At 41.7% G+C, this 19,000-nt stretch overlaps 1 protein-coding gene across 1 annotated transcript; it reads left to right on the top strand.

Moving 5' to 3' along the window:
- The first annotated feature begins 12,085 nt into the window (after positions 1-12,085).
- On the top strand, positions 12,086-17,214 carry LOC306940803 (proteasome subunit alpha type-6). The gene is made up of 7 exons (XM_079526006.1): positions 12,086-12,288; positions 13,178-13,272; positions 13,805-13,886; positions 13,992-14,147; positions 14,918-15,096; positions 16,110-16,204; positions 17,002-17,214. The coding sequence occupies exons 1-7, from the start codon at positions 12,213-12,215 to the stop codon at positions 17,057-17,059; spliced, it is 741 nt and encodes a 246-aa protein (XP_079382132.1). The 5' UTR covers positions 12,086-12,212; the 3' UTR covers positions 17,060-17,214.
- Positions 17,215-19,000: the final 1,786 nt, after the last annotated feature.

A 19,000-nucleotide genomic window follows, 5' to 3' on the forward strand; every position in this document is an offset into this window, starting at 1 on the left:
CACCAGAGAACTGGTGTGGCCAATCGGGACACGGTATGCTTTGGTACAGTGCCGTTCAATGCTTGAGACCTTTGACTGACAGTAGCTCTGACCAATTGCGTCAAAGAGAAAATGTTTGAACCCGCCCCCCGGGAAACAAGATCCATACACAGCATCTCCAGACTCAAATACCACACGACAGTGTGATTTGAGTCTGGCTTATTAGCCAGGCTACGGCACACCATCTTTAGGCAAAGGAATTACTTTATTGTAAGACAATACGTGTCGATCTCACAGGATCTTCATCAGGTCAGTATGATGATCCTGTGAGATTGAAACGTCCTACAATAAAGTAATTCCTTTGCCTAAAGATGGTGTGTGACTGTGTGGGTCTTCCATGATTGCCTTATTGGCCCAGCACCCCACTGTCAATGTGCGTGTAAATATATGTATTCTCTAAAACAGATTTACAAGGTCACAACGTGCCACAATTGTGACACGTTGTCTATTTTGGAAATCGGGTCTTTTTTTGGGCCCCCGGGGGAGAAACCACATAACATTCTCGTTTGGGTCTCGGGCTAAAAGAGGATTGACAACCCCTCGTGTACAGCTATCCATCACCAAATGACAGCAGTCTGATTTCAACACAAACATGCAGCTCTCGTTATCTATCCTCACAGTACTGAGCATCATCAGGAATAATCTTTTAGTGCTTAAAGGGGCATTCCACTCATTTTCAACATTTTACTATGTCATTAATATACCATAGAGCTGTTGTGTGGAAATAATAAAAATGTTCCCCCATTCTGTGTTTCCTAGAACTAGAGGTCTGAAAAAAATCATTAACATGGTGAAACACATCTTGATGATGTCATCAAGATGTGTTTCACCATGTTAATGATTTTTTTTCATAATTACAGTTCTAGGAAACACAGAATGGGGGGGCTTTTATATTATTTCCACACAACAGCTCTAAGGTATATTAATGACATAGTAAAATGTTGAAAATGAGTGGAATGCCCCTTTAAAGCCGTACTACTTTTTTTGTGTGAATACATGTTATTTTGTCCAATCTGTGTGGTAGTGGTAGAGTATGTTGACACAATATAACGTATACAATCGGGGTTGTTGCATTTGCTGCCCCTGCCCTTCTATTGAGACATCTGTTTCTAGGTTGGATATGCAGATCCTATTACTGTTTTGACACAGATATTGACCCGAAAGTTCCAATTCAGCCGGGCTCTTTTTGCTCGGTAAACTAACAATGTCAGCGCTTTGTGCAGGAGACCCATGGGTTCAAATCCGGGGTACAACAGGAAAGTTGCGTATAGAGCAGCTTTAATTACAGTGGATCGCTCCCAAAATCTTATTTGTTTGCTCTCCCTGGAGATGTGAGATTAGAGACAGACGGAACAGAACATCCCCCCTCTGGGGAAACGAGTGAATGTGAAGAACGCGTTCAGTTGGCGACTGAACGGTATATAGATTTGCACCAACCATGAAGACACAAGCAGTACAATCTCCGGTGCTAATTTTAACTACAGTGCAAATTTGCAATGAAATGATCTACTGTGCAAAACGTATTTAGTTGCATCAGCGTGTGTCTCGTTCTCATTCAGAACGTCTTGTCCAGAGAGAACGGGACTCCAAACATCCTGTTGGAGAGGAAACTCCCCGCTTCTGTTATGCTCCAGCTTAAACCCACGCAGCAAAACAATAGATATTTTTAGCCAAGGTGGCAAATTTGGATCAGAACAATTGAAACGTAATTGCTATTTACTTTTCTGGGGGTGGTATCATCCTGGGCTTTTTTCTTCTTCATTTTCTTCTCCTTCTTGAATGCCTGTTTTTCTAGTGAAGCATTTATCATTTTCTCTTGCCATATAATATATTGAGGATAGTGTGTCATGAGGTGTATATAAATCCCTGTGATACCCACCCTCCCCCCCAGACAGAAGAGTCATCTTTTGTGTCTTTCCTTTTAACTTCCCGGCCCCCAGATGGGCCCGGCCTGCTGGACTCCAAAACATCGGCCTAGTTCATCTGTGAGGAAACCGTGCATGGTGACACATGAAGAGAAATATGGTAGCTTTGGGGGGGATGGGGTCACAGTCAAGTAAGTCATTGTCCTCACTTTGGGATTCAGCGGACGTAGTGCACGGACTGACGGACGCACGCTGCGCGCGAGGAATTCCCCCCGTAGGTTCAAACAATCACAGATGTGCGTAGTCGCCGACTACTACTACGCACAGCTGGGCTAGCAGATCCCCCACACACACACACACACACCCACACGCAGCCGTGCCACTTGCACATGCTCTGCCTCCCCCCCCCCAGCCGTCCTTCACGTCTCCACGCTTCAACACTATCCACTGCACTGCTCTCTGGAAAAGCAATTTAGTATAGAGCTCATGGCCCGGTGTAGAACTCACTGTCCAGCCAGCCAGACACTCTGTTTCACCGGCTGGAGACCCAGAGTGATGGGCGTATCACGATGAGGCCTGCGAAGGCCATTATCTGGCAGCTGGGATGGAGCAGGCGGAGGGAAAGTTTGGGGGATTTCAGAAGGGAGAAGCTGTGGCCTCTGAACGAGGAAGTAAAAGTGCTACTGGAGGTCAACCAGGAGTCTGCCACCTCTGTATGAGGCGTCTGGCCAAAGTTAAGACCGGATTCTCATTGTTTTAGTAACCCGTTCCTTAGAGCGAGATGTCATTTTTGCACCTTGCAATTATGTTGTGTAATTGGCCAAAGTCTACAATGGCATGGCTGCGTTCACTTTTAACTTTGGAATAGGCACAGTATAAAATAGAAGTGTTGACGTGCAAATGCATGTGTTCCAGACCGGTGCAGCGATACATGTGGACAGTTGCATGTCTTTGGTGCTCTCTATTTGTGTACAGGCGCGCAGGGAAATTTCACTCACCACTCACAGTCACAAGCTTTCGAAGTTGAGCTGGAATTTCTTCCCCAATTATCGGGGAAAAACATAAAAAATAAAAACTCACAGTCACAAGCTTTCGAAGTTGAGCTGGAATTTCTTCCCCAATTATTGGGGTTTTCAAAAACATAAAAAATAAAAAACGTGACCACTAATCAGTCATGTGCGTGTTGTTTACTTTCTCCAAACTAGACATGTGGATCTAAACCAGTAAGACGTGTTCCTGCTTGAATGAAGGACAAATGATTCACATTCAGGCCAGAGCTGGAGACGAGCCGTAGCCTATGCTTGCGCACGTACAGTAATGGGAAATTCCCAGCAAAATTCCACTCCAGTGGTCTTTTGCGAGCGCATTCCTGTGTTTTTCATAACATCTCACGGCTGAAATGAAAGCTGAATTTACAGTTGTGGAGTACTTTTTGAAGATGTAGCGTAGCCTCAAGCAAGCCATAAATCTCCCTGCGCTGAACATATTGCATGTAAATGTATATCCCTGCCAAGTTCCCTTGATGCAGTTCCTTTCAGACTTGTGGGGGAGTATGAAAGTGAAGATAGGGAAGAAAGGAGGGAAAAGAAGGAGGAGGGGGACTGGGGAACAGGAGCTCATTTTAAAAGATTAGGAGGAATTTTTGAATCTCTTTAGCAGGCTTTATTGGGTCTCGCAAAATGTCTCTTATGTCTGAATAGTGTGCTATTAAACTCCCACGAACAAAGAGTTCGCAAGAGTGTATTGGCAAGTAATTGAATTAATTCCATCTTGAAATGTACTGTAAACGATTTGAGCTCAGACTAAGCAATGTTACATCGTGCATGACATGATATCGTCTCTGTCGGGTGGAAACATAGGCTGTCCAAAACTGTTACTTTTTGGGATTCAAATTTTAAAATAACTCGACAGATGAAAGACGCATATTTTGTATACTTGGTGTGATGAAGTAGGCCATTCATTTACGGGGGGAAAAAAGTTAAAATATGGAGATAGGAGGTTTCTGGTCGACAGCAACGATATATACGGTCACCAGCGGTCATCTCAACTGTTGTCTTTTCAGTGGGAGTAGGTTTCTCCCTGCAAATTCCCCCTGCATTCCGTGCGTTATGACCTCTGGTCATGATGAAATACCCGCCAGTGCTAGATATTCATCTGTCTATTTCTGTCTGACTGTCTAACATACCCGAATAAGGCAGATGAGGGCATATTTTCCCTTTTGCGGTAATTCAATCACTCAATTAATTAATGCATAAATGTAGGCTTTCAAAAGGGGGGGATTTTTATAGGGTGTATATAGTGGAGAGCACAAAATGACTCATGCTCTCCGGCAAAATGTAGGATCTCTTACACACTCTGGATCCCATATACCCAACCACAAGCGTGCCCACCAGCCCATGGCGTCGCGCCAAGATTTCCCAACAGAACTGATTTCAGTGCTTGCTTGATGGTTAACACACGAGGATCATTGTTCTGACCCAGCCCTCGACATATAACGTTGATTGGATGCATTGCATTTATCAGCAAAAAGAATCAAGAGGCACTGACTGTGGTCCATGCATGTATGCAAAAGAAACAGTTGGGTTTGGCGTTGCATGCTTGGTATAAAGCTGGCAATGTTGCAACACACAGCAGGGTGTTCCCCCTTTTCATAAGCCTTCAGGAGATTAGTACGTTCCCCCCTGTTATTACTGCAGCCAGTGGGGACTACTGGTCTCCAAAATTAGTCAGTAGATGGATTTTCTGGGGTGGCTTTTGTATCCATCCAGCCCTCGTAGCTGGATGGAAAACCTCTCCACTTTCCAGCTTGAGTCCAGGGCTTTCAACTATAGCATCTAAAGACACGCTGCCCGCACGCACGCACACACGCACGCACGCACGCACGCACGCACGCACGCACGCACGCACGCACACACACACACACACACACACACACACACACACACACCACCCTCTCCGCTCTCTCCCTTTCCCTCTGTTTGAGTGCTGGGTGAAAGACAGGAGTCTTCAGAGTACAGCCTGGCCTGGGGGTGAGGAGTAAAGTTGCAGTCCCTGTCAGAGAGTGAGTAAAGCCCTGCATGCCTGGCTCGCAGACTGCTATCAAATGATGGGCGTTAATGGCACAAGGGGATGAGGATACCTCCACATGAGGCATCACTTACTGTAAAGGATGACACAGTGGCACGACTGAGACAGCTCACCGGCACAACCTGATAGTTAAGACCTGTCTGAATACGCCTGCTGGTGGTATACGAAAGAGGGAGAGGGGTTTTCACTCACACTGCAGCACTACGTCAGGACGAGAAGGAAAGGGGCTGAGGGAGAACAAAAAGGGAGAACGGGGTTTGGGTTTCCTGCTGCCCTGTGGCACAGTGGAGTGGAGTGAGGGATGTTGACTTCCTCCAGCGCGTGAGCTGTCTACAGTGTGTGAATGTGGGCCACTTTTAGAGATTTTAGAGTTTTTGTCATTGCATACATTTGCATCACCCATATATCGATATCGATAGGGCTATAGGATATCAGAAGGTCAATTGGATATATAGACTTTTTTTTTTTGTCATCAAAGTTTTTTATTGATTTTACAATGAAGCATACAAAATACACATGACTTACACAAAAGAAAGAGCCAAGAAAAACAAACAAAAAACAAAACACAACTAGCAGTCAAAAAAGAAAAACCCCAATGGATTATAGACTTAATAAACTGGCTCTGCTTTTTTCCGTCTACACCAAATCTCTTCCCCGAAAATAGCCGTTCTACAAGTTCACAAGTTGCGAGGTTGTGGATCCTCTATTTTTGCCTCACGGATATGCTATTTTTGACTAATGTTCCCCCCAGAATATAGATGCTGAGTTTTTAAAGAGTCTTGCTCAGGGAAACTTTGACACATACTGAGACTGAGCAAACCAAGGGTCAAACTGGTGACCTTATGATTGCTATAGAAGGCTTCTCTACTACCCACACAGCTATAGCTGCCTATGCAGACAGACAGCACAGTACAGGTCTGTGGTGTTGGGGAAAGCATGGGGGGAGTGTGGGCCTGCTTTCCTAAAACAACCACTGATCTCACTCACCGCTCTGACTTCCTTTCTTAGGTTCTTTGCATACTATATTTATATTCTCTCTCTCTTTTATTACAGGCTTTTTCATGCCAGGAACATGTGTGTTCGTGCGTGCGTGCGTGCGTGCGTGCGTGCGTGCGTGCGTGCGTGCGTGCGTGCGTGCGTGCGTGCGTGCGTGCGTACGTGCGTGCGTGCGTGCGTGCGTGCGTGCGTGAGTGCGTACGTGCGTGCGTGCGTGCGTGCGTGCATGTGTGCGTACGTGCGTGCGTGCGTGCGTGCGTGCGTGCGCGTGACTGTGTTGGGGATTTCATGCACAGGTTATTTTAAGGCTTTTTTTCATATGACATATAAGGTTGGATATGTGGGCTAAAACCACGGATATCCCCCCTTCCATGCTAGTCCTATTGTTACCACAGACACCTGTTCCTTCAAACGCTGCCATCGCTCATTCACAAACACAGTGTAGTGTTCATCCGCATAACTCACCAGCAGACGCACACCGTCAGCTATTAGTCATTTTTCATTCACTGATTTATCCTCTCTTTTCTGGAAGAAGAGAGAGGTGGTATAGGCCTACTGTAATAGGAGTAAGTGGTTTCTAACATCCACGGTCACTTGGAGGTTTGTAGTTCATAACCTTCAAGTTGTGTTTGGTCACCCCTTTCGATTCCTGAAGAAGATCCCAGTGATCGAAACGTTGAATTAATAAACCAGTGGAGTTGAGTTATTCCTTACCAGTGTTGCAGACTCTATTTCTTTCTCTTGTACTTCCATTTGTCCTGCACCTGGGCTAGAGTGGATGTGCTCTATTACCTTGGTCACCCTTTGCAGCCATTTCATATCTATACATATAGATCTAGATAATGTATGTAAGAATGTTGAATTACATGCAATAGAAATGTCTCTAATGACCAGCTTCAGTATAATGTAATCATTCTTTGTTATTTTTCCATTTAAAATACAGAGTGACTTACAAGTGGGAGATCGAGTAAATTGGCATTGGCACAAGGAATATTCCTATGGAGGCTATGCACGTGACATCATCATTATACCCGAAGGTTATGCGGGAACGCCTACTGGCGCCTAGCCCATATACAGCTAAACAGAATCTGATCGTATTAAACAATGTTAAACAACGTTAAACTCACTTTGCCACTCACAATTGCCACTCGATTTGCCACTCAATTTGCTATTGACTTGTATGCGCATACCCACTATTGACGTGCTTAATCTTAGCAAAGAGAGCAAGATAAAAGCATTTCCATAACAGAAATATAAAATAATTACAAATATTTTCATGTAAAAAGAGACTTAAAACAGTCAATAAATGACAGTACATACAAAACCCATTATTTAGCCACATGCATTCTTAGCATTAGTGGTCAATTATTTGGCATGAATAGCAGATCTACAAGCTCACACATCACGTCACAGCATGAGTTGTCGTGCTTGTGGCGTTGGTAGATCAGCTATCTTCGGTGAAGAAATGTGAATGTTTCATTCTGAACGTTTCCTATATGCACATCCCTCAATATTGTTTTTGCTGCTAAAGTTCCTATTTGCATTGGCGTTCGTTGATGAAGACCTATAGTGCTATCCAGCACAAAGAAGATCAAATGTAAGTAAATAAAGTTCCTTTTTACAGAAGCTTTATAGACATGGTTATAGACGTCATACACAGGTCTGATATGTTAGTATAATTAGGAACATTAACATAGACAGGTCATAGACACCCATTTAGGACTATGGCCAATTCTAAAAACAATTCTAAAAAAATCCTGATCTAAGTTTTCTTTTATTAAATGTAGTAGGCCTATGTCATATAATTAAATATTCATTTATCTATTTATTTATTCAAAGAATCGATCCTGCTGAATGATTCACCAGGATCCTGGATGGCTTGATTCTAGGCTTAGAATAATTGATATTTTAGTAAATCTCTATATGGGAAAAAAATGAATTGGAAAGTTTTTCAGTGGGTCCAGAAAGCCACGCCCACTGCTCTGTATATATAAGAACATTGAGGTCGACAGCAGGTCATGATAGAAGTCACACACAGGTCGGATATGTTAGTATAGGAACATAACATTGAGGTCGACAGGTCATGATAGAAGTCACACACAGGTCGGATATGTTAGTATAGGAACATAACATTGAGGTCGACAGGTCATGATAGAAGTCATACACAGGTCGGATATGTTAGTATAGGAACATTGAGGTCGACAGGTCATGATAGAAGTCACACACAGGTTGGATATGTTAGTATAGGAACATTGAGGTTGACACTCGACAGCTCATAGAAGTCATACATGGGTCTGATGTGTCACTGTGAGCGTTAAGGTCAGATAAGGTCATAGATTCAGGTTGAAGTCAGGTCTAAAAAAACACAATGTTTACCTGTGCATGTTTCCTCCACACTGTGTAACACATGTTTGTTGTATGTTTCTAATTACCCCCCCCCCCCCCCCCCCCTCACACACACACACACAGGTGAAAACATACTCGGCCTGGCGAAGACAGTGAAATATATATATATTCTGAACAACAACAACATAGTTGTGTGTAGCTGAAAGCAGCAGAATTGGGACCATGCATGTAGGCAATGGTATGGTAAACAACATGCCTGTAGCAGTTCGTAAAGTACATAGATAAGCCATTCACAGAAGTTGTTGCAGGTACCCAACAATTTCTTAGAAACATGAGGTTAGAAGATATGAGGTTGCACAACATTAGATTTTCTTACCGTAGTTCTATCAGATGTTGTGAATTATGTGGTTTCCTGCTTTCACCTCCAAACATTCTGATGTTGTCTAAGACTTAATGAGACAAATAAATAAAACTGGTTAGTCAAAGAGAAGCTGGTCTTTTATTTATTTGTTTTAATTATGATTCTATTATTTTATTGTCATATGGTCATTACAAGGAAATCTGCATAAAGAGATACAAAATGTAGGCCACAGTTCTACGAGCCTCTTTTTCTGTATGTCTCTGCACCCCCCTCCCCCCAACACATGGCACTCACATTTTTTACAGTTTTTTTACACACACATTTGCACTCAAAGGAGACATATATGGTTGTGTAATGTGTGCATTTTGTCAATAAAAACATCAATCTAACTTTTTTAAAAGATTGCTATCTGTGAATTCGTCGTTGTCCTGTATATGACATGACAAAGCCAGTAATCAATTCATTTATAAAGATATGACAGGTTTCAGAGGAAGGTTTCATAACAGCAAAGCGCTCTCAACAATGTTTCCCACGTTGCGTAACATCTCAACTTGTGTGGTGTGGTTGGAACTCATTAGCTACTATGGCTTTGCACTATGAAAATAGATTTGTCACTGACAGTGATGGTGGAGAGCCCCCATTGTACCTTACAAGTCAGTCCCACGCCTGAAAGGGGGTCTTTAAGAATGACAGTACAGTGTTCACATACCTCTTGTGATAAAATATGAATGGGCTATGCTTTAATGTGCTTGTACCTGTATCAGTAAGTGACAAATAAACCCCTCTTGATTCTTAAGTCGTGGGAGTAAGAACACAAGACGGGGGAAGAGAGAACAGAGATGCTGAAGGAGAATTGGAGTAGTGTTGTATACTGTAGGTACATGAGGGGGCTGTGACTAAAGTTGTGATGAACCAAGGGCAGATGCCTTTCAGCGACAAACTGAGAAGTCTTTTTGGCCTTGTGGTTAGAGTGTCCGCCCTGAAACTGGGAGGTTGGGGTTCGCTCCCCGGCCGGGTCATACCAAAGACTGTAAAAATGGGACCCAATGCCTCCCTGCTTGACACTCAGCATCAAAGGGTTGGATTGGGGGGTCAAATCTACTAATCAAATGATTCCCGAGCGCGGCACGGCTGCAGCTCACCGCTCCTTGGCTGCGGCTCACCGCTCCAAGAGATGGGTCAAATGCAGAGAACAAATTTCACTGCGGTAACGTGTGTGACAAATCGTACGACTTTGACTTTTTTCAAGTGCAGTATTATGTCTACTGACCTTTCAAATACCTCATATGACATGTGATAAGAATAGAGCAGATTAGATACAATGTGCTGAAAATGTGCTTAATTAGCACATGTAAGCACAATTACCCGCAAGTATAAGGAACAATATTTTAAGGAAACACTTGAAATATCGGTGTGGTTCTAGACTAGACTAGTAGCTACAGTTGAGAAATGTCTCTTCCCATCCAAACTCTTTCTCAATAGTCATTGTTAAAGTTGAGGCATTGTTCAGTGACAACAAATTTCTGTAGTTCAATAGAAACGGTTTTGCAATATTGGATTTTATTGTTACACTTCCACGATCAACTAATGTATTATACTTGAGTGTCATGCATTCTGTACTATTCATATGAATCAATACAAATATGATTACTTAAACTGGCTTTCATATGCACTCTATCTATCTATTATGACTCTAACCAGATCGATGGTCTAGCTGACATTTTGTCTATTATTAATCTTATCTTTTTGGATGACATTGGTGTCATCATGCAGCCTATGTCTCACAATTTCTAACCACTTTCAGCATGACAAAGAATGTCACCTTTTTTCCAAGTAATTTAACTCACAATTTTGAAGTGGTTAAATTAAATTTACCTTATTTGTTTATTTTGTATCTATGAAATTGTTTGGAAAATGTTACACTACTTGACAAAATAATGGTCAAAACACCTAATCGGCGGTCCATGACTACAAAATCGAGAATGGTGGCAAACCCAGAACTCTGGCTTGGTTGTGCTGTAATTATGACTCCCCTTCTTAAACTTATATTTCCCTACAATGCCATTCAGCAGAATAAACTTGAATCGTGAAACTGAAGGGGGACTAAGCTTGCCTCAAACTTACACTTTATATAGGCCTACTGCCAAATGGACGGTTATAACATTTAATGGCATCATTTTCATTTATATAAAAACTAAACCATGGCTACAATTTTTTACGCTTAAAGCAGTCAAAACGTGGTCACTGCAGTTAGTCTTTAGTAGATCAGTAAAGTAAAATGTTCATGGTTTGAACAGGGATTTGATATGATGTGGCTGATGAAAGACACAGACTGTTTGCTACAGTTCCTTCCTTCCTTGTCAGTTGTCAGAGAATAAGATAAACCATTTTTGTGTGTACATGAAAAAGAGATTGTATCAGTTATCATAGTAGTCATAGTCATAGTCGAGAAAAAACATCTTCAAATCGAGTTTGACTTACTGTTCAAGTATTCATCTTTGATGTCATTGGTGCACTGACCTGAAACGACCAGCCCAAATTCTGGGAAACATGTCAACAGTATGTTCAAATTGTCACAGAACCAGTTGTCTGAGTCACTGTACCCAACATATAAAGAGGGTTAGAGGAAGGAAGCGTCCATTCAGCTTTATCACGGTAGACTTTAGGACAACGGGGGAAACCCATGGTATTACAGCCAAGAAACCTTAAATGTAAATGATGGGAACTGAGAGAGCACAGAAATCCCATTGATGGTAACTTGATCACCTCAGAGAAAAAAAGGAATTAAGCTGAGATCTTATCTTTCATTTACCGTGTAGACAATGAGTGATAAGGAACAGTTAACTTATCGTATTACTCCCGCACACTGTCTTCAAATGCAATTTAAATAAAATATAATAAAATAATAAAAGCTTTAATAATACTTCAGGTTATCTTTTATAATAAAAGATAACCTTTAGATAATCTTTTATAATAAAAGATAACCTGATGAGGGTCCAACGCACGACACGAGGTCCATTAAAACTTGTGAAACACATTTTAATTTTTTAATTTTTTATTTTGAATAGCCCTAGAATGACATTATACATTTTGTGTATCTGGAATTCATGAAATGCTGGATGTTAAATTAATTATTGAATTGCAAATAAACTGCCCAGGTCATTATTGTAAATTTAGAAGTGGTTCTCATTTAACTTTCCTGATGAAATAAATAAATGAATGCATAGAACAGTACAATGACGTCACGTCAGGGACCAAAGTATATCAGAGTGGATGATATAAATGTTCTTGTTGCCTTGTTGCCATGGAAACCCAAGAAGCTGTTTAGCCCATAGATATATATATATATCTATGGTTTAGCCTCTCGCGCCGGCCCGGATGTAGTTATTTTCCCGTGCAGTTCAACTTCCGGGTGGACTTATCATTCTGCATGAAGTGAAAATCTAGTGTTTTATTTGTTGACAAAACAATAAATAATATTTTAGACTAACGACTGCAGTTTGATTCAGTGTGCAAAAATGTCTCGTGGTTCAAGTGCGGGCTTCGATCGTCACATCACTATATTCTCTCCTGAAGGAAGACTTTACCAAGTCGGTTAGTAATAGTATTCATTCACTCAGACACCGGTAGCTAGCTCTATGCTCTGTCATGCTTCGTGTAGCTTGTGGCTTCAAAGCTAATATACACACAACAACCATACTGAAACTAATTGAAGAAAGTGAATGGTATATATGGTAGTTGTTATTAGTTATTGCGTTAAAATGGCAAAACAGAAAACGGCTATAGCTGGCTAGTTGTTGCGCCAATTAGCATGGCTGTTACTGTTGCACCCCAGCTAAAGCTGATTCATTGTAAAGCACTGGTTAACTTCCCAAACTTTTTCATGTCAAGGACCCCTAAATTGACACTAATTAGCCCACGGACCCCCATTTGAAAAGATATGCCAGGGATCTCCATAAGAGAAGATGTTTACGGCTCTAGCAGTGATTCTCAACCCGTTTAATTTCAAGGACCCCCCAGTTTGATATGCATTAGTCTACGGACCCCCATTTAATGGCATTTCTATCTCTGGAACCCCCAATTTATAATGTAAAATCAATGTTATTTTAACTCTGAGAGTGTACAAATGGAACCAAATGGACCCTTTAGGGTCCATTTGGTTCCATTTGTACACTCTGAGTTACAGACCCATAAGGGTCCATTTGATTCCAAACTATCATTTAGCTGGGGACCCCCTGGAACTCCCTCAGGTACCCCTGGGGGTCCCCGGACCCCACTTTGGGAACTACTGTTGTAAAGTGTCATTTTTACATTAAAAAACGTAGCTGATGTAAAAATAACCAATGTCTGTTTATGGTATTTGGTGGCAGTCATGTGCCCATTCTGGTTAATATGATTTCCTAATTGGCATTGTAACTTTAAACGTGTCATTATAACAATGTCATTATAACAACAACAACAACAACATGTTATTTTGTTGTAGAATATGCTTTCAAAGCCATAAACCAAGGTGGACTCACATCGGTAGCAGTCAGGGGGAAGGACTGTGCGATTGTTGTAACACAGAAGAAAGTACCGGTATGTTGATGCACCAACACTTGAAGTTTCCACTGTGTTGTAAATGTACACTGATCATGAGGTGACTAAATGTGGCTTGCTCTTCGCAGACCATCCCGCAAAGCATTTATTGGCTGCACACATTGGAAGATTAGGTAAATCTTCCAAATGTGCCAATAGTCTGATGAAATATGATGTCTACTCAATTAGACAGCGTCTAATTCTAATACATACAGTATTCCCCCAACCACCTTTCCCCTCACTGTATATGTTTTCTTTCCCCTTTTTACCTCCTTTATGATGATGATTTCCTGTTTTTTCGCTATATAGAAGTGTATATTTGTATGTCTCTAAATGTTATGATGTATTGAACAAGGTGGACCCTCTTGTAAACAAGTCTAGTGCTGTATTGGTCGTCCACTGACAGTTAACCGTTTTTTTGTATTGAGTTGTGCTTGAAATGTACTGTAATTCTGCAAACTGTTAATAAATACTTCAATCAATCAAAAGTAGCAGTACACCGTCTTTTGAACCTTTCTCTTCCTTGTGACAGGACAAGCTTCTAGATGCTTCCACAGTCACCCACCTTTACAGAATAACAGACAATATCGGATGTGTGATGTCTGGGATGACAGGTACAAACTGATTCAACCAGTGGTGCTTAAACCTTTATATGCTCCATATTATACACCTATGCTCATTGCTCACCCTTGCTACCCTTGCTGCATGTCTCACGACAGCTGACAGTCGGTCCCAGGTACAGCGAGCTCGCTATGAGTCCGCCAACTGGCAATACAAGTACGGCTACGAAATCCCAGTGGACATGCTCTGTAAGAGAATGGCAGACCTCTCACAGGTCTACACACAGAACGCCGAGATGAGACCACTGGGCTGCTGTAAGTGAATTTTTGTAAGTTTCTGATGCTTGTAATAAGCTTTCTAGGCAAGCACCTTTTGTACAGTTAACCCATTCAAACCAGCAAAGCATCTGTGTCATTTTAGATTTTAGTCATGCATACTACACATTGGTTGGCTATTAAAAGATAGCAGATATTGTCATGCCACGCTATGAGCTTTTGTATCTGCTATTTTGGAAAGTTTCTGCAAATCTTTTAATATATATTTTAAAGTAAACATGTTAAACTCAAATCTTTGCTTCTGGCCAAATATATGTCCTTAGAGTTAGAAGACATTCGGAAAATCGGCCTCAGGCCTTTAATGGTTTAAGTGATGGTGGCTCATCAGTGGCAGTTAACCTCCAATATGAGTTTACTTACCTAGTCGTCTTTCAGCAACAATTATCTCTATTAGCTCTGATAGTTGCTAATCACAAAACAAGCTCTTTAAATAAAATGTATAAAACGTAAAGTCAGTAATGGTGTGCCCTAATTAACTGTAATGCTCTTCAAAAGTGACATGTTTGTGACTTTAACCCATTTTGGGGCGGGAACGCCTTTTGGTGTTTTAAACATTATGTTATAATTTAGCTATTGAAAAATAGCAGATCTACAAGCTCATAGCGCGCCACCGAGTGGCGTGCTACAAGCTTGTAGGTCTGCTATTTTTGAAAAATCGTGAAAATATTTATTTCAGAAAACTGAAGGATTTAGAATATTTTTTTAAAATGTTGAGGTCAGGCCTAAATGGGTTAAACTGTGTTGTCCAGGCATGGTAGTGATCGGCGTAGATGCGGAGAACGGCCCTCAGGTGTACAAGTGTGATCCAGCGGGCTACTACTGTGGCTTCAAGGCCACCGCCGCCGGGGTCAAGCAGACAGAAGCCACCAGTTTCCTGGAGAAGAAAGTAAAAAAGAAACTCGACTGGACGTTTGAACAAACGATCGAGGTACACATGTTGCTATAGAATAAGAGCCTCGAGACGTACAGTAGCGTATGTTGGTACTGTAGGAACATGAAGATGTCACTGTCATTCTTGGAAGATTCTGACTACAGAAATTATTTTAAAATGTTGTGATAATAACAATGCCAGGTGCTTCTTTAAAATGGCAATATAAAGCACATCAACACATACACACTTGACTTATTTTATTACTATTTTTATTACATGTAACATGAAATGTAACAGTTATAATACTCAAAGGAAAATAAACCATTGCCATTTCCTCCACAGGGATTATACTGTTCGTACCTACAGTCTGTATGGTTCGTACAGAAGATTATATGATTTGGCTGTGCATATACTGTATACCACATCTTATAACAAGTATTTACAGCACCTTTCTTAAACTGTGTTTATAATGTGCTTTGTAGACAAAATAAACTAAATTACAAAAGAGATACATCCAAATAAAATAAGAATAGATGGAAAATAATAATAAATAGAAAATAAATACAAATATACAAATGGGTTTTCACAGCACTAACTCACAACTGTTTGTCTACTGTTCTATTTGTACACTCTTCATACTTCATAGTTAAATGAACACTGGGAATTGTACTGTGTACATGTGAAGGAATGTACTGTGAGGCGCCGAGGTGGTCATTATTGGTCTTGCTACGGTGTGACACAGGACGACTGTCAGCCTCTCTGACGTCTGTCAGCCTCTCTGTTTATTTTATCACTGGCTTACGTATCCCACCTATTATACAGCAAATACTTTTACAACAAATATGGCTCGTCTTTGTCTTACAAGCGGCCGCTTCTATATCATCGTAAACAGAGACAGAACAGCGGTCTGTTATGATGGGGAACAATTGTACTATTGTGTCTGTTAATGATTAATTAATCAGTGTCAATGATTAATCAATCAGCTGTAAGTGTAAATGACTGAATATTCCCATGCAGGGTTGATAAGGTTCTGTCCAATCTGATCTGATCTCTCTCTCTCTCGCCAACAGACGGCCATCTCCTGTCTGTCAACAGTTCTTTCCATTGATTTCAAGCCCTCTGAGCTGGAGGTGGGAGTTGTCACAACGCAGGACCACAAGTACAGGTAAAGCTGTGGAATGCTCTCCTCCTGGCAGTCGGGATGGCTGACTCACTCCCTACTTTCTGCCACAGTCTGAGAAATCACTTCACCCCCTCTGTGTATCACGTCATCAGTTTTGATAGATGCTAGTTAGGAATGGTGCAGATACGTGTCAGTTACACATTCACATATGTTATGTTATGTGCCAGGGACAATTCTACGTGACAGGGACATAAGGGGCGGCGGTGGCTCAGGAGTAGAATGGCCAGATGGGAACAGTTCAAAGCAAAGCAAAGTTACTATATTTACCCAGGGTAACTGGACTAAGCATCAGATACGGTACTTGTTTACAGCCAGGCCCTGCTCATAGAACATTTCATGGTAGTGGTTCAATGCCTTGCTCAAGGGCACTTCAGCGGTGGTAATTTTAACGTGCCGGTCCGGGGATACGAACTGGCGACCTTCCGGTATCAAGACCGCTCCGCAAACCGTTCGGCCACCGCTGCCACCGAACCCAGGCTCCCCCAGAGTTAGTGTCGGAAGTGTCCTTGAGCATGACTCTGAACCCCTAATTGCTCCCAATGAGGTTGGTGCCTTGCATGGTTTCCGCCGCCATCGGTGTATGAATGTGTGTGTGAATGGGTAAATGTAATGCACAATCTCTGTAAAGCGCCTTGGATAAAGGCGCTACATATAAATGCACCATTTACCATTTATTCCTGTTCCCTAATGTCTAACATTCCCTCAATGTGTCTTTACAACTACTGTATGTCGTGTTTTTAGGACCCGTGTAAATGTGATATCTTAATGTCTTCCTTCAGGATTCTGACAGAGTCTGAGATCGATGTCCATCTGATGGCCCTGGCAGAGAGAGACTGAGCTAGCTGAGACCCACCTCACCTGATGGAGCAAGTTAGAGCATGATGGGATATGTAGTTCCCCCATTGGCGATATCTTTGTTTGCTGTAAATCCCCCCCCCCCCCCCCCCTGTTTTCATTGAACAATAAACGTTTTTGTAGTAAAGAATAACTTGTTTGCTTTTACCCTCCTGTTTACATTTACCCTCCTGTTTCACTGAACAATAAAGGATTTTTGGAAGTTTTCGGATTAGAAATGAATAACCGTCTGCTAGTTAAATGTCACACCGTGTGTGAAGGATTGGTTTTTGAATTTTACAATATTTACATTCATGCTCTAAAATGTTGGTGGCTGTTTATGCACAGAAATTGAACAAACATAATTATTCCATGGCATTGCAATCTAAGCTCTATTTGGTTAGTGGTGTTCTTGTTCAATTAGTCAAATTTAGAAGTAGGGGAAATTGAGGTTTCTTGAGCTGTGCAAGCACATCTCTGCCTGTGAGCTTCCTGTTGTGGTTCTGTAAGTCACATGACATATACTTTACTACAAGCCCACCCATTTTGTTTAATGTTTACAGCAGGAAGGTGTATTTCTGCTCATGTAACATTTCAGTTTAAAGTTTACTTTTCAAATCACCGGACATTAGAAATCTGTCCATGTGTCAGTGTGTTCCATGTAGCGTTCTGTTAAGACACATGCACTTATAATTCCCTGGCCTTTGTATGTTTGATGATTTATTACTGTGGTTATTTAGAAAATCATGTCATTCTAGGAAGAAATATGGCTCAGCATTTCTGTCTGAGTACATCTAGGTCAGCATTTTGTGTGGCCTCATTCAGCACCTTGTGATCAGAGGTGATGGACTTAAACTTGTCAACAGCTCAGCTCGCACACCAGGGGTTTTCATTCCACTTGCCGTCTCTACTCTCTGCCTCCAGTTGCACTCACACCCCCACCCGTTCCTCTTCTCTCTGGCTCTCTCATATAAAATTAAAATGCATCCTCTGTGAAGTGGTATAAAAATGTGTGACCAGTGTTGAGTACTTTTGGAATAAAAACCCAGTGTTCTCCATTGCTGTGGTCAGGAGGAGTGGATTGTCCTTTGACAAAATTGTCAAAGGACACAAGACTGCCAGGTAAATCCGGCTGTCCTTCATGAATAACACGTGCTTCTCCTGTGGGGGAAAGAATGGGTCACCTGAAGAATAGGAACCGCTGAGTCTTTTGTTGGAGCACGGATGAGTCAGACCTCTTGGAAAATCCCCTGGGAGTACATACAGTACAGGTCTACGGCCTGGTTGATGTTTACAGCCCCAATTACAGGCTAGATTTACGTACATCGCTGCGATTAAGTTTAGCTCAGGGACTTTTTCATCTGTGCCACAAGTTGTTGAGGAGAGGTCACAGTTGATTGGGACACAATGCTAGTGGTGAGGTAAACATGGATGTTTTGTAAGGTGAGATACAAAAAGGGGCCACTGGCAAATGCAGTCAGATAAATACATTACTACCGTCTACTGTGTACCTCTATCAGCTGAGAAGGAAACGTTTCTTGTAGAAAATGATACCAGCACTCACGTAGTATCCTGGAAGGATTTAAGCTTTATTTTGTTTCCCCTCAGCAGCAAACTGGGGGGAAACAAAATAAAGCTTAAATCCTTCCAGGATACTACGTGAGTGCTGGTATTCTTTTCTACAGTCTGTATCTTCCAGAACCGTCCACCCGTGACATTATGACATGGAAATACTCAACAGAGTGCTTGCTTTTGCTTTCTTCTTCAAGGAAACGTTTCTTCCCACACACCACTGACATTTCCTAACATAGGAAGTAGAGTGCACACTACAATTCCCATCTTGGTAAAAAAGGAATATTTCCTCTTCAAAATGTCCTGGGTATTTCTAGTAACTACTACTGATTCCTAATTGCATATTCTGTGGTACAGTAGTTCCAGACAAGA

The sequence above is a fragment of the Electrona antarctica genome, assembly GCF_951216825.1.
Source record: "Electrona antarctica genome assembly, chromosome: 17".
NCBI lineage: Eukaryota > Metazoa > Chordata > Actinopteri > Myctophiformes > Myctophidae > Electrona > Electrona antarctica.